The 18,851-nt window shown below is 36.7% G+C and overlaps 3 protein-coding genes across 3 annotated transcripts; 1 reads left to right on the plus strand and 2 right to left on the minus strand.

Moving 5' to 3' along the window:
- Nucleotides 854–6,141, minus strand: LOC109713027. The gene is made up of 6 exons (XM_020236942.1): nucleotides 5,820–6,141; nucleotides 4,641–4,846; nucleotides 3,496–3,790; nucleotides 2,419–2,526; nucleotides 1,362–1,606; nucleotides 854–1,271 (listed from the first exon to the last, which is right to left on the minus strand). The coding sequence occupies exons 1-6, from the start codon at nucleotides 6,051–6,053 to the stop codon at nucleotides 1,154–1,156; spliced, it is 1,206 nt and encodes a 401-aa protein (XP_020092531.1). The 5' UTR covers nucleotides 6,054–6,141; the 3' UTR covers nucleotides 854–1,153.
- Nucleotides 10,954–15,644, plus strand: LOC109713099 (metal transporter Nramp6-like). Its single transcript, XM_020237062.1, has 4 exons — nucleotides 10,954–11,794; nucleotides 12,930–13,066; nucleotides 13,174–13,826; nucleotides 14,712–15,644. The coding sequence occupies exons 1-4, from the start codon at nucleotides 11,046–11,048 to the stop codon at nucleotides 14,919–14,921; spliced, it is 1,749 nt and encodes a 582-aa protein (XP_020092651.1). The 5' UTR covers nucleotides 10,954–11,045; the 3' UTR covers nucleotides 14,922–15,644.
- On the minus strand, nucleotides 16,866–17,589 carry LOC109713100 (peamaclein-like). The gene is made up of 2 exons (XM_020237063.1): nucleotides 17,433–17,589; nucleotides 16,866–17,241 (listed from the first exon to the last, which is right to left on the minus strand). The coding sequence occupies exons 1-2, from the start codon at nucleotides 17,524–17,526 to the stop codon at nucleotides 17,048–17,050; spliced, it is 288 nt and encodes a 95-aa protein (XP_020092652.1). The 5' UTR covers nucleotides 17,527–17,589; the 3' UTR covers nucleotides 16,866–17,047.

Raw genomic sequence — 18,851 nt, forward strand, 5'->3', positions numbered from 1 at the left:
GCAAGGGAATGAGATTAGTACTTTGGGATGAATCTCATTCCCAAGTGAATCTAATATTACCAACTAGATTACTTAGTGCCTTTAGCCAAACACCGTCATATTTTTTTATTCCCATTGCATTATTAGGAATCTTAAAAAGATAACGCGAACCAAAAGCACCCTAAAGAAAAGGTGCTTATGATGGTATGGAAGAATCCAAAGAATTTACGAGGAGAAATTGGACGTAGAAGGTTGAAGCACGTAGACCATTTCAACTTTGATCCTCAAATTGTAAATTGATGTATCTGGGTTTTATGGATTTGTATCAAGTTGCAATCTTCACTCATTAAATTGGAAACTATATTAAAGTGAGAGATGTCTACGTAATCGCCATATAAAGCAACTTTTGGATATCTCCAAGTATGCAGTGGGTTGATGACATTATTAGCACGGCATTAACACAAAATCATTGTTCTTTACCAAGTTGTTGACGTGACGTAAAGAAAATAGATGGTCTTCAAACAACACTACTCAAAATAGTTACCAAACCAAGTGCTGTTTCCACCCTAGAGTATAACTATACAAACAAACAGAGAGAGAGAGAGAGAGAGAGAGAGAGAGAGAGAGAGAGAGAGAGAGAGAGAGAGAGAGATCTAGCAGATACAAAACACTAGCACACCAAACAAAGGGTTACCACAGGATCCAACCATTTTGGTTTGCTTAAGGATGCACAGGAAGATTAGGGTGCTAGCAACATGTAGGACTGACCCCAGAAAAGGTCAAATCTTATCTTGCCTCTTGAGGTGATCATGCTCGAAGCCACATGATCTTTTATTTACTTCATGTAGGCAACATTTCATCCCAGCAATAAGTGTTCAAGAAAAAATCATCTTCACCGGCTGTTCCTACCCTCAATCATGGTCACCTCACTATTCCATTCAAAAACGGTTTAACATCCAGATAAATGCTGAATAAGTGAATATACCTGAGCTTGAACTACTACTAATATGCCAAACACTTAACATGCGACTCCAATTTACAGTAATAACAGCGAGAAGAAGTAAAATGGTAATCATACTTTCTATTGTACCAATATTTTGGGGCCCATAATGAAACTATGCAGTGCAAATACAAGGCCTCCAAATGGTTTGACGAATAGCCTTTTGGAAACTTCTCAAACAATGTAATCACTGTCATGAGAACCAGATCCTGCATCAGTAGAGATAGACAATAGCTGCATCAGCTCAAGCCGATATTCCATACCCCTGAGGTAGTGACCCAATAGCATGCACCTACAATTATCAAAAATGCCAAATTTGCGCCAATTAAAATGCCTGATTATCTAATTTTAATCGGGGTTTCCAAATAATACACATCTTTACCAGAACAAGAGTCGAGCAAGATAATCCCGAGGGACTGATATGAGGGGTTGAAAATGAAGGGAGGTGTTCTCCACAAGCTCCGCATAGTCGTCCTTCCCGAAATTGAGGGTTCCGCCTGTCGCATTCTCCGACGGAGTAGGAGCCTTTGAATGCATCTTTGGAGAGAGAGTAGCAAGTAGACCATGTGCAATAGAGTGCATAGCTTCTTGAACCCCAGAACAGGTCGGCTCTGATAGTTCAGCTACCTGTGAATAGAATTGGTTGAAGTAGGTACCAATTAACCATAATAAGATAATTTATCCTCTGGTTGTTCCCTTTTACTGCATGTTCAGCATTTCGAAAAAGAACCTCCAACCCCTTTTCATCCTCAAAACACCATGAACCTTTGATTGCTTCAATGTGAAATATTTCTATCAATCAAATTGCAGGTTTTGTTAAACTTAACAGCGGTACCATTAAATTCAACACTTGGTGCTCAGCAGAAGGAACTGTGAATTTTGCTTAAGTTAATAGCTGATAGCTGATAAAGCCATTCAAGTTAACAAAACCCCCAATAAAACTGATGGAAATAACTAAAGTTTAAAAAAAAAAGATTTAAGTTGAGGCGCTGATCAGAAAAAGTTAGGGGGGCTCATTTCAAAAGTGCAGACAGTTGAGAGGATTTCCATACAATTTTGAATTATGACACCTAAGCTTGAGACATAACTGCTGTTGATCTGTTGGGCTCAGAAGTTCTAGCATGTGGTCCCTTCAAGTTTATGACTGAGTTTTAGTTTTCTTACTAAGCATGCAATGAAACTTTATTTGAATCAGCAGTAAGGGGGCAATAGATTTTGATAGTTGAGAGCCAAAAGCCAGTGGATCAACAGAATCACAATTAATAGAATGAAAAAATGCCCAAGATAACCTCTAATTTCTCTATTTTCATGTGTTACATTATTAAATGATCATGAGAGGAAATGTGGTGAAACAGTCAAAAAGAAAAGCATAACTTAATAGTCGGCAGAAAAAAAAAAACAAATCTATCTAAGATTAAATGAACTAAAAAGAATCAGACCTTCTCAGGTTTTAGTGATCTTAAGTAGTCCAACAAGTCATTCTTTTCTTCTCCAACAAACTGTTGCATCTGTAGGGCGGAGTTTTTTCTTTTGACTTCATGCAATTCCTGTAGCATTGTGAATAAAAACTTTAATAAGTGGGAAGTTAAACGTAAGCATAAAGATACCGATCCTCTTGGTACAAACTCGATGGACCAAATGTTTTTTGCAAAAGTCTATGAGAGTCTTCAAAAGTAAAACGGAAATATATCATGAAATCAAACAGTAAAAAAGAGAGAGCAAGAACACCGAGGAGATTAATTCAAACTTTTCAAACAGTGGAAAATGTTAATCATCGTGTTTTAGTGAACGCATAAAGAAAATCAACAAATGCTCTTATCCATATCTAGCAAGGTGACACATAAATAAATTAGCAAAACGATACAGCAAGCCTGAGAATGTTGAAACAGAATGAATAAAATATTATAGGGATAAACGAGCTTAGTAGTGCTAATGCAAGATGAAACCATGGTAACCCAATAATGTACCAACAACAACAGATGAACAATGGATAACTGCAAATGACTCAACTAGATTCAAGATAACAAAAATAAATCAAGTTAAAGAAGATAAGAAAAAGTACTTCAGTAAAATACATGAAAAGAAAGATTTTCTATTTCTGAGAAGCAGACAACGCTCATGTATCACAGAAAGAGCAGAAAAGTTAAGATGACAGTAAAAACGACTTTTTCAGAACAAAAGCAAAATTTGAAAATGGAGGATAAGCGCTCAACTACCTATTAGGACATGGCCTTATCTAGAATGGATTTGAACAGGCCATATTAGTTTAACTCCAAAAATCCAACTTTACTGAGAGGGAAATAATCAAATGCATATCAGAAATTTCTCAAGGAAGCAAAATCTCCATCTCTTAAACTTAGTGTTCAGAAATGAAGTATAAAAGAAATGTGTAAAATAAAGTATGATAAAAGAGGGGAAAACATCAGCTCCATCTGTATTTCTATCAATACTGCATCCATATCGTTTTCCAATTTAATACAAAAAGCAAATTGCTTTTTGTGAGAGTATGGTTCTACCTTTTTCATAGAATTCAAACGAGATTGGAGGTGAAGAATATATTCTTTCACTTCAGGAGTTATGCCTCCTAGTTCTTCAATGCCCATATTATCACACAACTGCTCTTCATTACTTTCGGTGCCATATAGCATATCTTCGTCCCCAGAAAAACTGAACGTTGTAGGAATCCGATCAACAAAGGCTCGATGACTATTATCTTCTGTACTTTCTGTTTCCTGCTGTTCAGTATCTTCTTCAAAAAGTTCTAGGTTTCTTTCAAATGATAGCCTATATTCGGCATTGCGGAGGGTATACCTGCAAAGTACAGATAAAGTATATTTGAGCTCCTATACTTTTCAGGAAATACTACAAGAATAAAAGAAAGAGGAGGGCGAAGTTCTGTTTGTATCAATAGAATACAGAAATAAACCGACAGAAAGTACAGAAAAGTTGCAATAAGGAACATGACGTTTGGCACCTCTCAGCTAATTCCTAAGCTTTACAGAATTACGAGGCTATCAGTAGGGAGAATAGCATTGGACGAGTTTACAAAACCGTTTGAAAAGTTCATAGTTTCAAAACAAATCATTTTGATATGCATTTCGATGGATCTCCACCCCCTAACAGGGTTTCTGTTTATGCAAACACCTTTCTTTACGCCTTACTTGATCTATAAGGACTCACATTACAGGTACTGAGACAACAGCATCATATGACATAGCAAATACTCTTAAGGAATTGATCATTGGTTTCATTTAAGAGAGAAACCAAGAATTTAAGCAGAGTGGAAAATCACTTTAATGTCTTTGATAAACACTGGAAGAAACAGTCCAAATCCTCAACTTCGTCCGCCCCAAGGATAAATAACTTATCCTTATAATAAATATTGAACTTATCTGGGTGGTTTTGTTTAGTATTAGATCCTCCTGACCCCATAACTGACTGATGAATTACATAAAAAAGTAACATTAATCTCCATTAAAAAAAAATGGCATTAGTATATTACTCTATCCAGCTTCCTTGAACTTCTGAGCATTTAAAGCTCTCAATACTATTTGCATATCACAAGGGACAGAAATCCAATTAAAGATCTACCACTAACAAAGGTTCGTCTTTTTGTATACTATCTAAACTAAAATTCATATTCATTGTTGGAGAAGCATACCCAGTCGTCATCGAAGATACCAATAACTTGAAGAGGGGCTCCCAAAAGGCTTCTACCAGGACATGAAACTGATCAGACGGCAGTAAACCCAGCATACCCGAGATGGTCCTTTTCATCGCATCAATTGTCTCAGCTGGTACGTCCTTTTGGATGATGCTCACATCCAAAGGCTCTATATCTTGAATCAAATTCAAGAGAATCGACTTCTACTAGCAAAAAAATGACAAAAGCTTTGAGAAATTAACATGTAATAAGAAATTAACATGCGTTACAGTACAATGTAGAAATTAACTGGATGATGGGATCAATACAAAGATATGCATGTATATAGTGCAAACAGGGAATTCTCCACTTGTGTGTAGTAAATGCCAAATTAGGATCACTACAACAAGATTAAAAAAACTGCAGCTGAATAGCTTAAAATTTAGATAGTCCTAACTCCTAAGGCCTTACTCTTTTGGCTCTAGGAGCGTAGAGGCTAATAAGATGGTCTCTATAGTTCTTTTAACCGTATAAAAGGGCTCAATTGTCTGTTTTACTTACTGCCCCAGAAATCCTCTGGCATGCCACGCAAATTCTCTGTTTTACTTACTGCCCCAGAAATCCTTTGGCATTCATAAGAAAGAGAAGGAAAAACAAGACAGACAGCTGCTTGCATCTGAGTAGCTAAATATTTTGTTAACCAAGAGAAACTTTTTGAGGACATGGCAAGGGCAGTTCGGTGAACTTGCTAGTTCACAAGCCTCTCAAAATATGCATTAAGTAGTACAGTTAATGCATGCAGCCACAGGGGCACCTATACTATACATATCTAAGAGAAAGCACTCTACTTGATAACAAGTTTTCCTGCCCAATTTGACAACCTAAGCGACAATTAGCATTCAAAAAGTACAAAACCGGCCTCCGAGAAGTATCGAGCATGAAGAGTTCATCAAAATTACATCTAAAAGTTACAAATAGGATTATAAGCTGCTTCTCCCAAGTCTCGATTTAGCATCACAATCCACAACCGGCATTAAATTCTTCCGAGTAGGGGAAATTAAGACACAGTAAGATCCAATTAGGAGAGTATTTCGCATCTAAATCAGATTAATTCCCGAGAAATTTGGGAACCCTAAGTGAAAACAGTGCCAGAAAACGAAGGCGGGGAATCCGAAGGGAGGAATTGCTAGCGCTCACCTTGGAGGAGCCGCGAGGGGAGTCGCCCTCGGAATCGAGCTCGTCGAAGGAGGAGGAGGAGGCGGCGGCGACGACGATGGCGGCTGCGGAGGAGGCGAGGCGAGGGGGTTTCGACGAACGGAGCAGAGGAAGGGGAGGGTGCGCCGAGCGCGAGGAAAGCGACGAAGGGGGGAGGAGACGACGAGGTCGAAGGAGGAGCAGAGCCCGCGGGGAGAAAACGGCGACGCTCGGCATACCCGTCGCCGACTTCGCCCTCTCCCCCTTCTCCCCCTTCCTCTACGCCGTGTTCACCACTCTTGCTGTTGTGAAAAAACTGGTGGGTGAGGTGCTATTGCTAAGGTGGAGGTGCCGGGGAAGGCTTGGGGCCCGCATAAAATGTTCGGTGGGATTAAAATCCAGGTCGGAGGCTCACCCGTTGCCACGTCAGAGGATTCGGGGCCCACCTTGTGACCGGCGCGAGCAGCCACCAGTTTTGTTGGACGGTTCTCTGCTCCCGCTGATGATCATCATCAGACGTCCGTTTTTGTGGGCCCCGCTTTCTCTTGGATATCTAACGAGTAACGGCCGTGCATCTGCGTAGCAATTTGGATAAACTTCAAATATCTTTCATATAATTTTATATTTTTTTATTTTAATATTTTATAATTTAAAATATATTAATTTATTATTTTATATTTTTATTTGTTTTATTTTGTCGACTATTTCATTAGCTTTTTATTAAATCATATATAAAAAAATTTTAGATACTCATTTATAATTTATTAAATATTCACTTTAATACTCCTTAATTTTAACTTTGTTACTGGTTTAATAAAAAAAATTAGTGAAGGAATAACAAAAATTAAAAAAAAAATCACATAATACGAAAGTGATATACTTTAAACCACATTGCACTAAATTGAGAAAGTGCGAAACTATATGATTGGTATTTGAAGTTTTTTCTAAAATTATGTCAAGCATACGGTGTATTGAGTCCATATAGATTTCCAAATAATATATATATATTTTTAGAAAAATATATGTGACTTGTCTTCCTATTACAAACTATAATTTTTTTTATATAAATAAACACTGCCTCTGTTAATCGCAAATTTTTGGAATTAACTGAGACAAAAGCAATAGATTTGTGAAGTTTACAAACTTTTCTATATAAACTATTTTGGATCTTGTGCATCGTGTATGTTATTCTAATTTTGATTGTAAGAGTTTGATTGTCAAAATTTTGAAACGGTGCATGAATGTCTGAATACAATTTATATTTGGATCATTTCAACTCGAAGCTTGAATCACAACGTCGTCTGAAGGTTTGGTATGCATGCATGGATTTCGAGTTTCGTCGAGCTCACACACAGTCTCTCTCAAAGTTTTTTGAATTCCATGGTTGTAAAAAGAATATGAAACAATCAATATTCTCAAAAACTCGAGTTACAAGAGCTCAAATTAATAATTTATCATGTTAAAAAATATAAAATAATCATTGTTATCCACAAAGTTATGCTATCAAAAATAATATTTTTAATAGTTATAGTTAGCAATGGTTTTATTTATGTTAATTTTGAATTAAAAAGCAGGTCCACCATGCGTAAGCAATAATTTCTCGAATCCAAACCCGAGTTCTGAGTGGTAGTTCTAGTCCTTTTGTTTCAACAAATAAAATCTTCTAATTGCTTGATCATCACAATGGAATAACTACGTTTAGCTACCATAATATAAACAAGAATTTTTATTTTTCGCGACAAAGAAGAACCTATTTGGTGCCCAAACAGGAAACCAGGATATTTCTAATCAATTACTCTTTCAGTTGGTTACTGGTTCTGATATGATGTGGAAAATTAGTTTTTTGTTAAAATTTTAATTTTCTTTTGTATAGTAAGTAGACTCCAAAATATCATAATTCAAATTTATTAAATTTGAAACCGAGTATCTTAGACAGTAAAAAACACGGTCACATTAATTAGGAATAGCAAATGATAGTGTTGGAATCGGGCAAGATCTAGTTGGATCAAATGAAGAAAAAAAAATAAATCTCTAACATTTGCTGGATTAACCAAAGCAGTTAAAAACTAAAAATCACGGGTTGATCCAAAATGGAATCAGGTACTCGTAATTTTGATCATGATTTTCATTTTATAATAAGGGAGTTCCTACTGATGTAGACTTTAGCATATACTCTGCTCTTTTATTATATACAAATTTCTTGGGCACTACCAATGTAGACTTTAATGTTAAAGGAGCATGCATATACTCAAATGGGTGGACACAATAATTTGACGTTATATGCAAAGGGTTAAAATGGGTTTATGATTATATTAGTGTTAAAATGGGTGGACACATTAATTAGATATTATATGCAGAGAGAAGGCAAAGGGTTGGGCCTTTTGGATGTGTTTTTAGATTTACGGTTTAGATAGGATTAAATTAGGTGGATGCATTAATTAGACGTTATATGTAGAAGGAATGCGAAGAGTTGGTTTTATAAGGTAAAAGTCCAAGAGTAAAGAAAATACAACCACGTCGCATTTCTTTTGGGGATTAATGTCACTATTGCTTAGTAGTTCAATGAATCTACATCAGTTCATATTAAACAGAATGAATTTATTAGCAATAAAATCAATTAGCGGGTAAATAAGGACAGTTAGTTAGTACCAGGTGCGTTATTTTGTTAATTTGATATTTAGATAAAGGAAGTAGTTTCATTTATTTATTTATTTATTTATGAGGATAAAGTGATGAAAGGTGACTTGCCACATGGTAAAAAATATTGTGCTTTCATTTGGATTTATTATTTATAGATGTAGTTAACATTCAAGTTGAAAAAAAATGTGTTACAGCTAACCCAAGGTTGGCAAGTGAGGTTTACTCCGTGCACGGCTCCATGTGATAGACCAATCACAATATGGCTAATGTCGTAGCTTCTTAAATTTAAATAATAAAAAATTATAGCATAAATAATAAAAATATTTTAACATTGTAATAATACCTAACTATTGAAATTAAATATTTTATTTGATAGCTTGTTCTTCACACGAATTAACTATAGACTTATGGGGAAATTATTGGTTCTACCTGATCAATTGGATCAGATGGTATAGATTTTATTATCATATATTTACCTTACAGTTGGAATGCTTTTCTGATAGGAAATATATAGTTTTGATCAGATATTTTTAAATTAAAATACTTTTGTATTTTTTAAGTAAAAAATATACGAAATTTATGTGAGCTGTAGATCATTTAGATTTACTATTCAATTTTTCAGTATTTTGGTTTTACCATCAAACATTTTATTTCATTTGATTTGAATTAGTCAACTGTATTTTGACTCTAGAATTTAAACTAATTATTTACTTTAATAAATTTATAGTGTTGAGAACTATATAATATTTTTTAAGTAAAATTATGAAGATAAATGATACATTCAAATTTTAAAATTAAAGTATTAATTATTGATTCAAATAAAATAAATTAAAAATTAGAGAGGAAAATTAAAATTTTTAAAAATTAAAAAATTCAATAAATAGCTCATAATTTAAGTAAATTTTATAAATTTCTAATTGATTTTTTTTTTACTATGAGCACTGCACACAAGATCTCATGATTGCCTTTGAGGCCCAGAATATTTTAGACAATAATGGAGAGTGAATGAGAAAGGTTTTTCCTTTTAATTTATAAAAAAAAAGGTATAATTTCATATCGAGGGATATGGCTTAGTGCACACTGCCGGCCACCAAAGATGATTCTTTTTTGTATAGTATTTGGAGCGCATTAGGTCTCTGTTGCATTATGGGAAACACGCTAGCATTACATATTTACATATTGTTTATGTTTATAAAATATAATTATATATTGATTACTTTTATTATAGGTTGATAAAAAAATAAAAATAATTATTTGTATATTTTAATCATTTATACTCCACTTATTCTGGATGAGAGTTAACCACTAATCTTATCTGAGTGACTAGTGAAAAACATTCCACTCGTATGCATTTTGATTGAAATATATATACATCGTATTACTCAGAAAAATATAATAATTAATATATCAAATATAAAATTTAATTATTTTTGTTATGTCTTATTATTATTACTTTTTTAATTTGTAAACTTCTTTAGGATAGCCAAGCTGCTATAGTCAAGGTAGCGTTTGGTTCGGATATAAGTAAAAACTAGTTATTACAGAAATAGATATAAGTATGAGGATAAGAAAAAAAGCGTTTGGATAAAAATTGAGTTGTTTCCGGGAATAAGAAAAATAGCGTTTGAATAGATAATATGGAATAAGAAAAATAGTATATAGTTTTATATAAAAAATGAAGGTATTGGTGGAAATAATTATATATAATTATTATAGTTAATCGAAAATTACTATTGTCATATAAAAAATTAATATTTAGATATAAAGGGGAGATAAGGGGTTATCCCTATCCCTGTCCCCTATCCAAACGGTGGAGATCCAATTTTATTAGCTCTCAATATATATATATATATATATATATATATATAGCTAGGCTCCTATGCTTTCGAAAGTACTGGAGGCCCCGTGCTTGTAAGTTGTTTTCGATGATGGGACATCCGATTCGGCGATCGGTTCCGTTAAACTTGATCTAAGCTATTGGAACTATCTAGAAACCAAATTTCATAATTTTTTGATTTTGTTTGTCTAGTGAACGAGTAGCCTCAAAATGAACGGCTGAAAATAAAAATCTCATAAAAAACAGTGGTAAAGGATTCAAATTTTAAATCGGAAGTATTGATCTTGCTACTGATGTTAAGTAGAATTTTCTATTAAATTTTCATGTAATTTGAAACTTCTTACACCGTTTGAACTTAAAAATGTGCCACATCGACCGTTGAAATAGTTATTTTTAGACCTTTTGATCGCTTAGTAAATGATGTCAAAAAAATCTAAAATTTGGTTTTTAGATAGTTCCAATAGGGTAGATCATGCCTAACGGAGCCGATCGTCGAATCGAACGTCCTATCTTCGAAACAACTTACAAGCACGGGGCCTCCCGTACTTTCGAAAGACACAGGAGACGGACTCTATATATATATATATATATATATATTATATATATAATATATATTATATATATATATATATATTTGAACGAAAATTTTGCTAAAAGGACAGCATCTACCACGATGTCCACGGTTGGGCGCACGGGCCGAAGCAATAGCAGCGTTGCTAAAAACGCGAACGCCACGAGGAAGGCGCAAGGGGATGCCTCCTCCTACCGCGGACATCGTACTCCCCTCGCCCGTCCCCAGCGCCTCCTCTTCGCCTCCTCCTCCTCCTCCTCCGCACCATAAATCCCCCTCTCCACCCTCCTACTTCCCTATCCGCCTCCTCTCCGCTCCCATGGCCGAAAACGAGGAGGAGGCGGCGGCGGCGGCGGAGGAGGAGCTCTCCCTACTCCCCATCCAACCCCTCGAATCCAAGCGCCGCGTTGCGAACGAAGACGATGATGGCGAGGAGCGCGCGTACGAGGCGAGGGAGAAAATCGTGGTGGCGGTCGATGGCGAGGGGGAAGGGGACGAGGACGCGGACGAAGAGGGAGGCGGCGGCGGGGGATCTGTTCCGCCATTTTCATGGCGGAAGCTATGGCTCTTCACGGGGCCGGGGTTCCTGATGAGCATCGCGTTCTTAGATCCGGGGAATTTGGAGGGGGATCTGCAAGCGGGGGCGATCGCGGGGTACTCGCTCCTGTGGCTGCTGCTGTGGGCGACGGCGATGGGGCTCCTGATCCAGATGCTCTCGGCGAGGCTTGGCGTCGCCACGGGGCGGCACCTCGCGGAGCTCTGCCGCGAGGAGTACCCCACGTGGGCGCGCCTCGCGCTCTGGTTCATGGCCGAGGTCGCCATGATCGGGGCCGATATCCAGGAGGTGATCGGGAGCGCCATCGCCATTAAGATCCTAAGCAGAGGGTTTCTCCCCCTCTGGGCTGGGGTCGTCATCACCGCCATGGACTGGTGAGAACATCACTTCTCCCCCTCTATTGCACGAATCAGCTCTTATTTTGTTATTCTTGTTGTGGATCTACTATGAAGATCTCATTTTCGTTTGAATTTCCGAATTTGCAGCAGATAATCGATTAAGATCTTTCTTCTTCTCTAGTTGGTTACAATCTGAGGGTTTTAGAAAGATGCTTCCTAAGATTCTGCAATTTTTCTCTGCTTTCGTTGTTTTGTCGACACTCCAGGTCTATAGTTAGCCCTTTTTGCTGGCATTGATAGGAAGACTTCGAGATTCAAACCTATCTTCTTCGAGCCTATAGTATTTTGATGGAAATTTTTAACCCTTGAAATAGTCCATGTATCAGTCAAAATATCCAAGTAAATTGTTGGCATTAGCTCTATACATCACTCTTTAATCGTTTAATGGTGTTAGAAAATATAAAATATCTGTGCTATGGAATGGACGATTTTTTGAAAGTCATTCAAATAATGATAAATTTGTTTATTTTAATCTAGCCGCAGAGTCTTTTGTTTATCTTGTTTTAGTTAACTTCATATCTACGAAGTTGAAGTGGTTGCAATTGTATGAAAGAAGGAAATGCCATACTTCGTCTTGTGCATGTTGGATTGATCTTATTTTTGGCTCTTTATCAATCCATCAAGATGAAGACAAATCCTTAAATTAAAAGTAGTTTCCTTAATTCTCCAGCTTAACTATTTCCGTATTTGGTAGATATTTTGTAGCATTGCTCTTAATTTACGTGTTTAAGCTGCAATCTAAAAGGTAGTTCTTATTTTAAGTTGTTTGTTATTGAGAGACAGTCATGAAAATTTATCAATTCATTGATCCCATTAAATCTTTGAGCTGTCCACTAGTTGAATGTGTATTTTGGGGAGAAGTCTTAAATGTTTGTGGTGAATTTGGTCTTGTTGAGGAGCTATTTATTATGTATGGGTTATTTTTCGGGCTGAATAGTATTTTTTTCTATTCAGCACAGTGTTTTCCGAGACGTCATAACCATGTGATGTGTTATGTGATAGTTATTCCTACTATACTGTTTCTGTGATTGTTTTTCTACTTTTCCCTGTACTTTCGTTATATGCCATAATTTTCCGTTGTGGAGGCCTTATCCTCGTCACTTTATGGCAGCTTCATTTTTCTGTTTCTTGAGAACTATGGAGTAAGGAAACTAGAAGCTGTATTTGCCCTTCTCATTGCAACAATGGCCTTTTCCTTTGCTTGGATGTTTGGTGAAATCAAACCTAGTGGAAAAGAGCTTCTCATGGGTAAGCACCTAACTGCAATAACTATTTGTATTTTCACCTTCAACTACTGCTGTACTTTCTTAATTCATTCTTCTAAAACTCTAGTTGATCCATTTTTTGTTCGATAGGTATTTTAATTCCAAAATTGGGCTCAAAAACCATAAGGCAAGCCGTTGGTGTTGTCGGCTGTGTTATTATGCCCCACAATGTCTTCCTACATTCAGCTCTTGTACAGTCAAGAAAAGTCAATCCAAAGAAAGAAACCCGTATTCGTGAAGCCATTAGATATTACTCAATCGAGGCGACTGTAGCCTTGATTGTCTCCTTCATGATTAATCTATTTGTGACAACAGTTTTTGCAAAAGGATTTTATGGTACTAAAGAAGCCGGGAGTATAGGTCTTGAAAATGCTGGACAGTATCTGCAAAAGAAATTTGGTGGGGGGCTGTTCCCTATTCTTTACATATGGGGAGTTGGGTTATTAGCTGCTGGGCAAAGTAGTACGATAACGGGCACTTATGCTGGACAATTTATAATGGGCGGGTTCTTGAATCTTCGATTGAAGAAATGGGTTAGGTCGTTGATCACTAGAAGCTTTGCAATTGTGCCGACTATCATTGTGGCTCTGTTCTTTGACAGATCTGACTCTGCACTGGATACTCTAAATGAGTGGCTTAATGTGCTCCAATCAGTTCAGATCCCATTTGCCCTTGTTCCGCTGCTGACCTTGGTATCAAAGGAGCAAGTTATGGGAGTATTTAAAATTGGTACCAACACTCAAGTAAGTGATATCCAAGATTTCTATTCTATTAGGTATTTTCTTATTTGCTAAAACTGTACAGACCTTACCTGAACAATAACACAGTTTGAAACAGGCATAAATTGGAAAGTTTCGCTTTTAGTCTTTTACCAACTAACCTTTCATTGTTTTTGGTTTCATAAAGTTCTATTTAGTTCTATCGTTTTCTATGGAAAGGTCAAAATTAAATGATTTTCGTCAAAAAAAAAGTTATAAAACAACTTGTCAAATAATAGAATATTCTATTAGATTACAAAAAAATATTCTATTAGATTACAAAATTTTCGATAAAAAATGTTGCAAACTTTTTAAGGTTATGTTGACTAGTTGAAACTTTTAAATTCATTTGTTTGCAAAGAGTCAAAAACATGCATGCCATAGCTTAACTAAAAGTATTTGTGTTCTTTGGAGGTGCGCATTCATCATTAAATTATATGCTTGTCGATGTAGACAGTAGACTAATTAAAAATAACATAGACAAATCTAGTTCCTTTATTCATGTATCTTATCATGCTTTTAAAATGGATTTCCAATGATCTCTGCCTATTTTTATACAGTAGTTTATGTTTGTTTTTGAAAAACTTATATTGAAGAAATTTGTTGCTAGTTAGACAGCACACACTATATAATAAATTTAGCAATTTGGATTTTTTTTAAAAAAAAGCTTATGCAATATATTATCTGGTTTCAATCATTTATTAATAACAATGGCAAGTAGACTAGATTAGCTTGACCCGTATGAATATTATGCTTCGCATGTCTTTTATTTTTTGATGGGCAGATTTTATTTGTTTTAACGTGTCCATATATACATTCTTTGAAGTTCTCATTCATCTTTGGTGTTTTTGTTTTTGTTTTTGTATGTAGATTGTAACCTGGATGGTCGCTGCTTTATTGATAATAATTAATGGCTACCTCTTGTTGGATTTCTTCTCTTCTGAAATACGTGGCCTGTTGCTTGGCTCTTTTGTCTCTGCAGCTATAGCTATTTATGCCTCATTTATAATTTATCTCATTCTCCGCGGCAGTGAGTTTTCAACTCGGCTTTTCTCAGAAATCCGAAAGAGATTCTTATGATTAGAATTTAGAAGGATAGTGACATAGTGAACTCCTCTCTCCGTCACCGGAATGTAGAGAGCATAAGTTTGAATTACCATTATTTTTGGGATACAGGCGACATTATACAGCAAAGATATGAAATATCGAAGAGTATGGCCTCTTGTATTTCCATCCAACAAGGACTCACAGAATGCAGCAATAGACTAAATTACAGGACCCCCTTACAATTATCGAGTTTTTCTTTTTTCCATCATGAGATACTGATACTTGTATATCACCCTCACACCTCCTTCCTGCATGTTCCGCCTAGAAAGACGTATTGCTAATGGAGTAGAATGGAGGCTACAATTGTTCAGGGGGAAAGTATGGCGGATACATAATTTTTGGAGGGGGGCATGTAGAAGGGCTTTTCTTGTATTTTGGAATAATAAAGTGTGGCAGCGAAATTATGTGAACGGAAATTTTGGCTTACTCGGCTGCTGTGTTGAAGCAGCCAATATTTTTGTAATAATACATGTTATATTTCACTTCTTTCGGTTGTAACAGATTCATGTCATCAGCTGAGCCAATTCATATAGCCATGTACTAAATAGGTAATTCTGGACTACATCATTATAGAGTATTATTGCCTTTGCCTAAATACTGTATGTCATTACTTTTTCCTGTAAGAATTTGAACAGTTGTGGAAGAGAAGAACGATACTGGAAGAGGAATAAGCAAATTATATTTGTTTGCCGAGCCTGCTATCATCTCAATGCTTGGTTACCGAACATTTCAAGTTTATTCTCGAATCACATGGATCGTTTATATTGCACGCATTTCATTTTTCCTCTTATTTCGACTTGTATTTGGGTATTTCTTTTCTTTTCATTTCACTTGCCGCGGTAAACTGGTTCCGTTCTGCATGTCTATGCAGTTTCCAGATGTTGTGTTAACAATAATTCGATTTCATGTTAGGCTTGCGCGAGGGAGAAAGCCCATACGTATGTACCAAAACTGGGTCTTGGGTCACAGGAGGGTCCATGTAAGCTGTGGGGCCACAACCTCGTTTCCCAACTTGTAGCCCAGCTTCTTCGTCGACTGGATGAAACAGAAGATTCTCGCTGTGTTGCAAAGCAAATGCAAACAACAATATTGCCTCAGGTATCAACTGCTTAGCTATATATGATTATCTAATTTGATCTAATTTGCTTCGATCGTATCATTATTCATTAACGAGGTCATTGTTACTATCTATGCATCAAATTTACTAAATGATAATAAAATTCAATAAATCATCTCTCATTCAAATTTTTGTTTGTTTGTTTTTTTTTTTTTTATAACTAAAAGCGATCGACCGGGTACATCACAAGTTCATTTATATTATTATCTTTTAACAGCTAGGAAAGATAAAAGAGGAGGCTAGCTAGAGGCTATAAGTGGTGGCAGTGGGGAGTGATACTTTAACTAGATTCGCCGTGGCACGGGTTCTTTGTACCTTGCTGCCTCTTCAAGTAGGGAACAAAACCTAGCTAAAGTGGTTCACGTGAACGACTCGCGTAATGCGTACATAATCACCGAATTAAATGATCTTAATTGAAAGATACGTTAACCCTGTGGCTCTTTTCTTCAGCAGAAAAGGCTTTGGTGCTGGCCTTTTCTTTTCTTAATTTTTGTAAGGCAATTATTTGAGCACAAAAACTGGCCGTCCCTAGAGCAAGTGGCAAAGGGCTTGATGGTTGGTACCTGAGACCCAAGTTCGAATCCTAGTTGATTCATATTTTCAGCTAAGTTTATTTCTAAATGAAATAAACGAAGCGGGTAGCGTGCTACCTATCTCTCTCAAAAAAAAAAAAAAAAATATTATTTGAGCACAAAATCATTCAACTCCTAAGTGCGAGAATCAGAGTTACAAAACGTCGACTCTTTTACAATCTATAAGATCGATAACAGTGCACAAGCGCGGTCGAAGACTTATCCTGACGTCCGTTATCATTTAAATTCTGAAGCAACTTCTCATACATGGAACTCTTCATTAATCTTTATTAAACGTTAACACACGTACGTACGTGCGTACAAAGCTAGCTAGCTGCATGAAAGATGGTGCATGGCGTGCATGCATCCATCAAACATGAATTACGTACGTAGGGACACGCGATATACTTCTAGGGGCACTTGGGGCGCCTCCTGCGGCCGTGGCCCGTGAACTTGTCGCGGTAGCATGGGCACCTGTCCTTGTTGCCGTAGGTCCCGGGGGGCACGCACCGGCACTCCTCGCAGCACAGCCCGCAGTACTTGAGGCACCGCTCCTGCTCGCTCGCCTTCGAGCACCTCACCTTGCATTTTCCATTGCAGAATGCTGCGCAACTCATTCACGCACCATCGATCACCACAAATTATACATACATATATATATATATATATATATGTGACACACGCAGCTTGTTAATTAGTTGTTACTACCTAGCTAGGTACACCTAATTGTTAATGAAAGAATATATATATCTTAACAAAGAATTCAAAAAAACAAAAAAAGCGGAGGAACGACACCTGAACCAGCCATGGTGGCTTGGAAATGATCAGAGGCCAAGAGGAGGAGGAGGAGGAGGAGGAGGAGGGGTAACGCGGTGTAGAGGAGCTTCATGATTCTCCTTGTAGGTAGTATAGAGTTAATGTGGGATGATCGGTTTGGTGATCAAGCTGAGGAGCTAGAGGCTTGTTTAATATTTATAGGTGTGAGATGGAGATATATATATATATATATATAGAGAGAGAGAGAGAGAGAGAGAGAGAGTGGAGTGGTAACTGGTAATTAATCAAGGTTCCTTAGCTCAGCAGGGGTTTGGCATCTGAAAGGCTGAGCCAGAAGGCTTGAATGAGGGTGATGATTAAGTAAGGCACGATACAGTACAGTACGAAGCATCGTTTAATAATTAGTACTGTCAAATAAAAACAAACTTATTCACAATATATTGTTTAATTAGTTCTTTATTTGCAAATTAAGCTTTATTAGGTTATATTGATTATATAATTTTTGCTAAATCTCAATGGTTCACCTGCGTCCACTTCCTCATTAAGGAGTTCTCCAAGAGAGAAAAAAAAAAACAAAAACAAAATTATTTATCTTTGAGAATGTAGGACGCAGGAATGTGTCAAAGCTTTCAAGGGGAAGAAGCATGAATAAGCATGAATGATATGAGCGCACGCGAGTGGGGTCCGTGTTGCTTTGCTTGCTTTTTAAGCTACCGTCTCAGGAGTGCAATTTCGCGACACCGACGGGCTAGGCTTTAATAAGAGTGCGCACTCCCATTTCTGTTTTCTGGAGCTCGATCGTTTGATCCCACTTTTTTTTTTTTTTTTTTGAGAGAGATAGGTAGCACGCTACCTGCTTCGTTTATTTTATTTAAAAATAAACTTAGTTAGAGATGTAAATCAACTAAGATTCGAACTTGGGTCTCGAATACCAACCATCAAACTTTTTACCACTTGCTATAGGAACGGTCGGTTATAGGCCTGAGTTTCGATAACTATATATATATATGTACACCTTCATATGTTGTCTTCCGTTTGATGATACATCAACAGGTCATATGCTTCACACACGGAGCTATCCTTATGAACCAATGGGCATACATTGGGCCGATGGGCTCCTTGCATTATTATTATTGCGTTGCTTTATTTTTAAACTGGGCTAAATGGCCGATTATATGCTTAGCTTTTTTTCAGCTCACTATCTCATATGTAGATTAATAGATAAGTTATCTTCCGAACATAATATTGCGTTTCGCTATTTTCTGCATTCCCATCGAAGAAGAATACAGAAACATATTCCTATATATACATATGCTTTTATCTCAACTAAATTTTATCTGATAGCGTCAGATAAATCTCAATACCAAACTAGGGCTTAATCAGTTGGGGTGCAGCTAAGTAATTGGTGGTGATCTAATAGGCCTAGGCCTATGTCCA

This window comes from Ananas comosus, linkage group 7, assembly GCF_001540865.1.
Source record: "Ananas comosus cultivar F153 linkage group 7, ASM154086v1, whole genome shotgun sequence".
Classification (NCBI taxonomy): Eukaryota; Viridiplantae; Streptophyta; class Magnoliopsida; order Poales; family Bromeliaceae; genus Ananas; species Ananas comosus.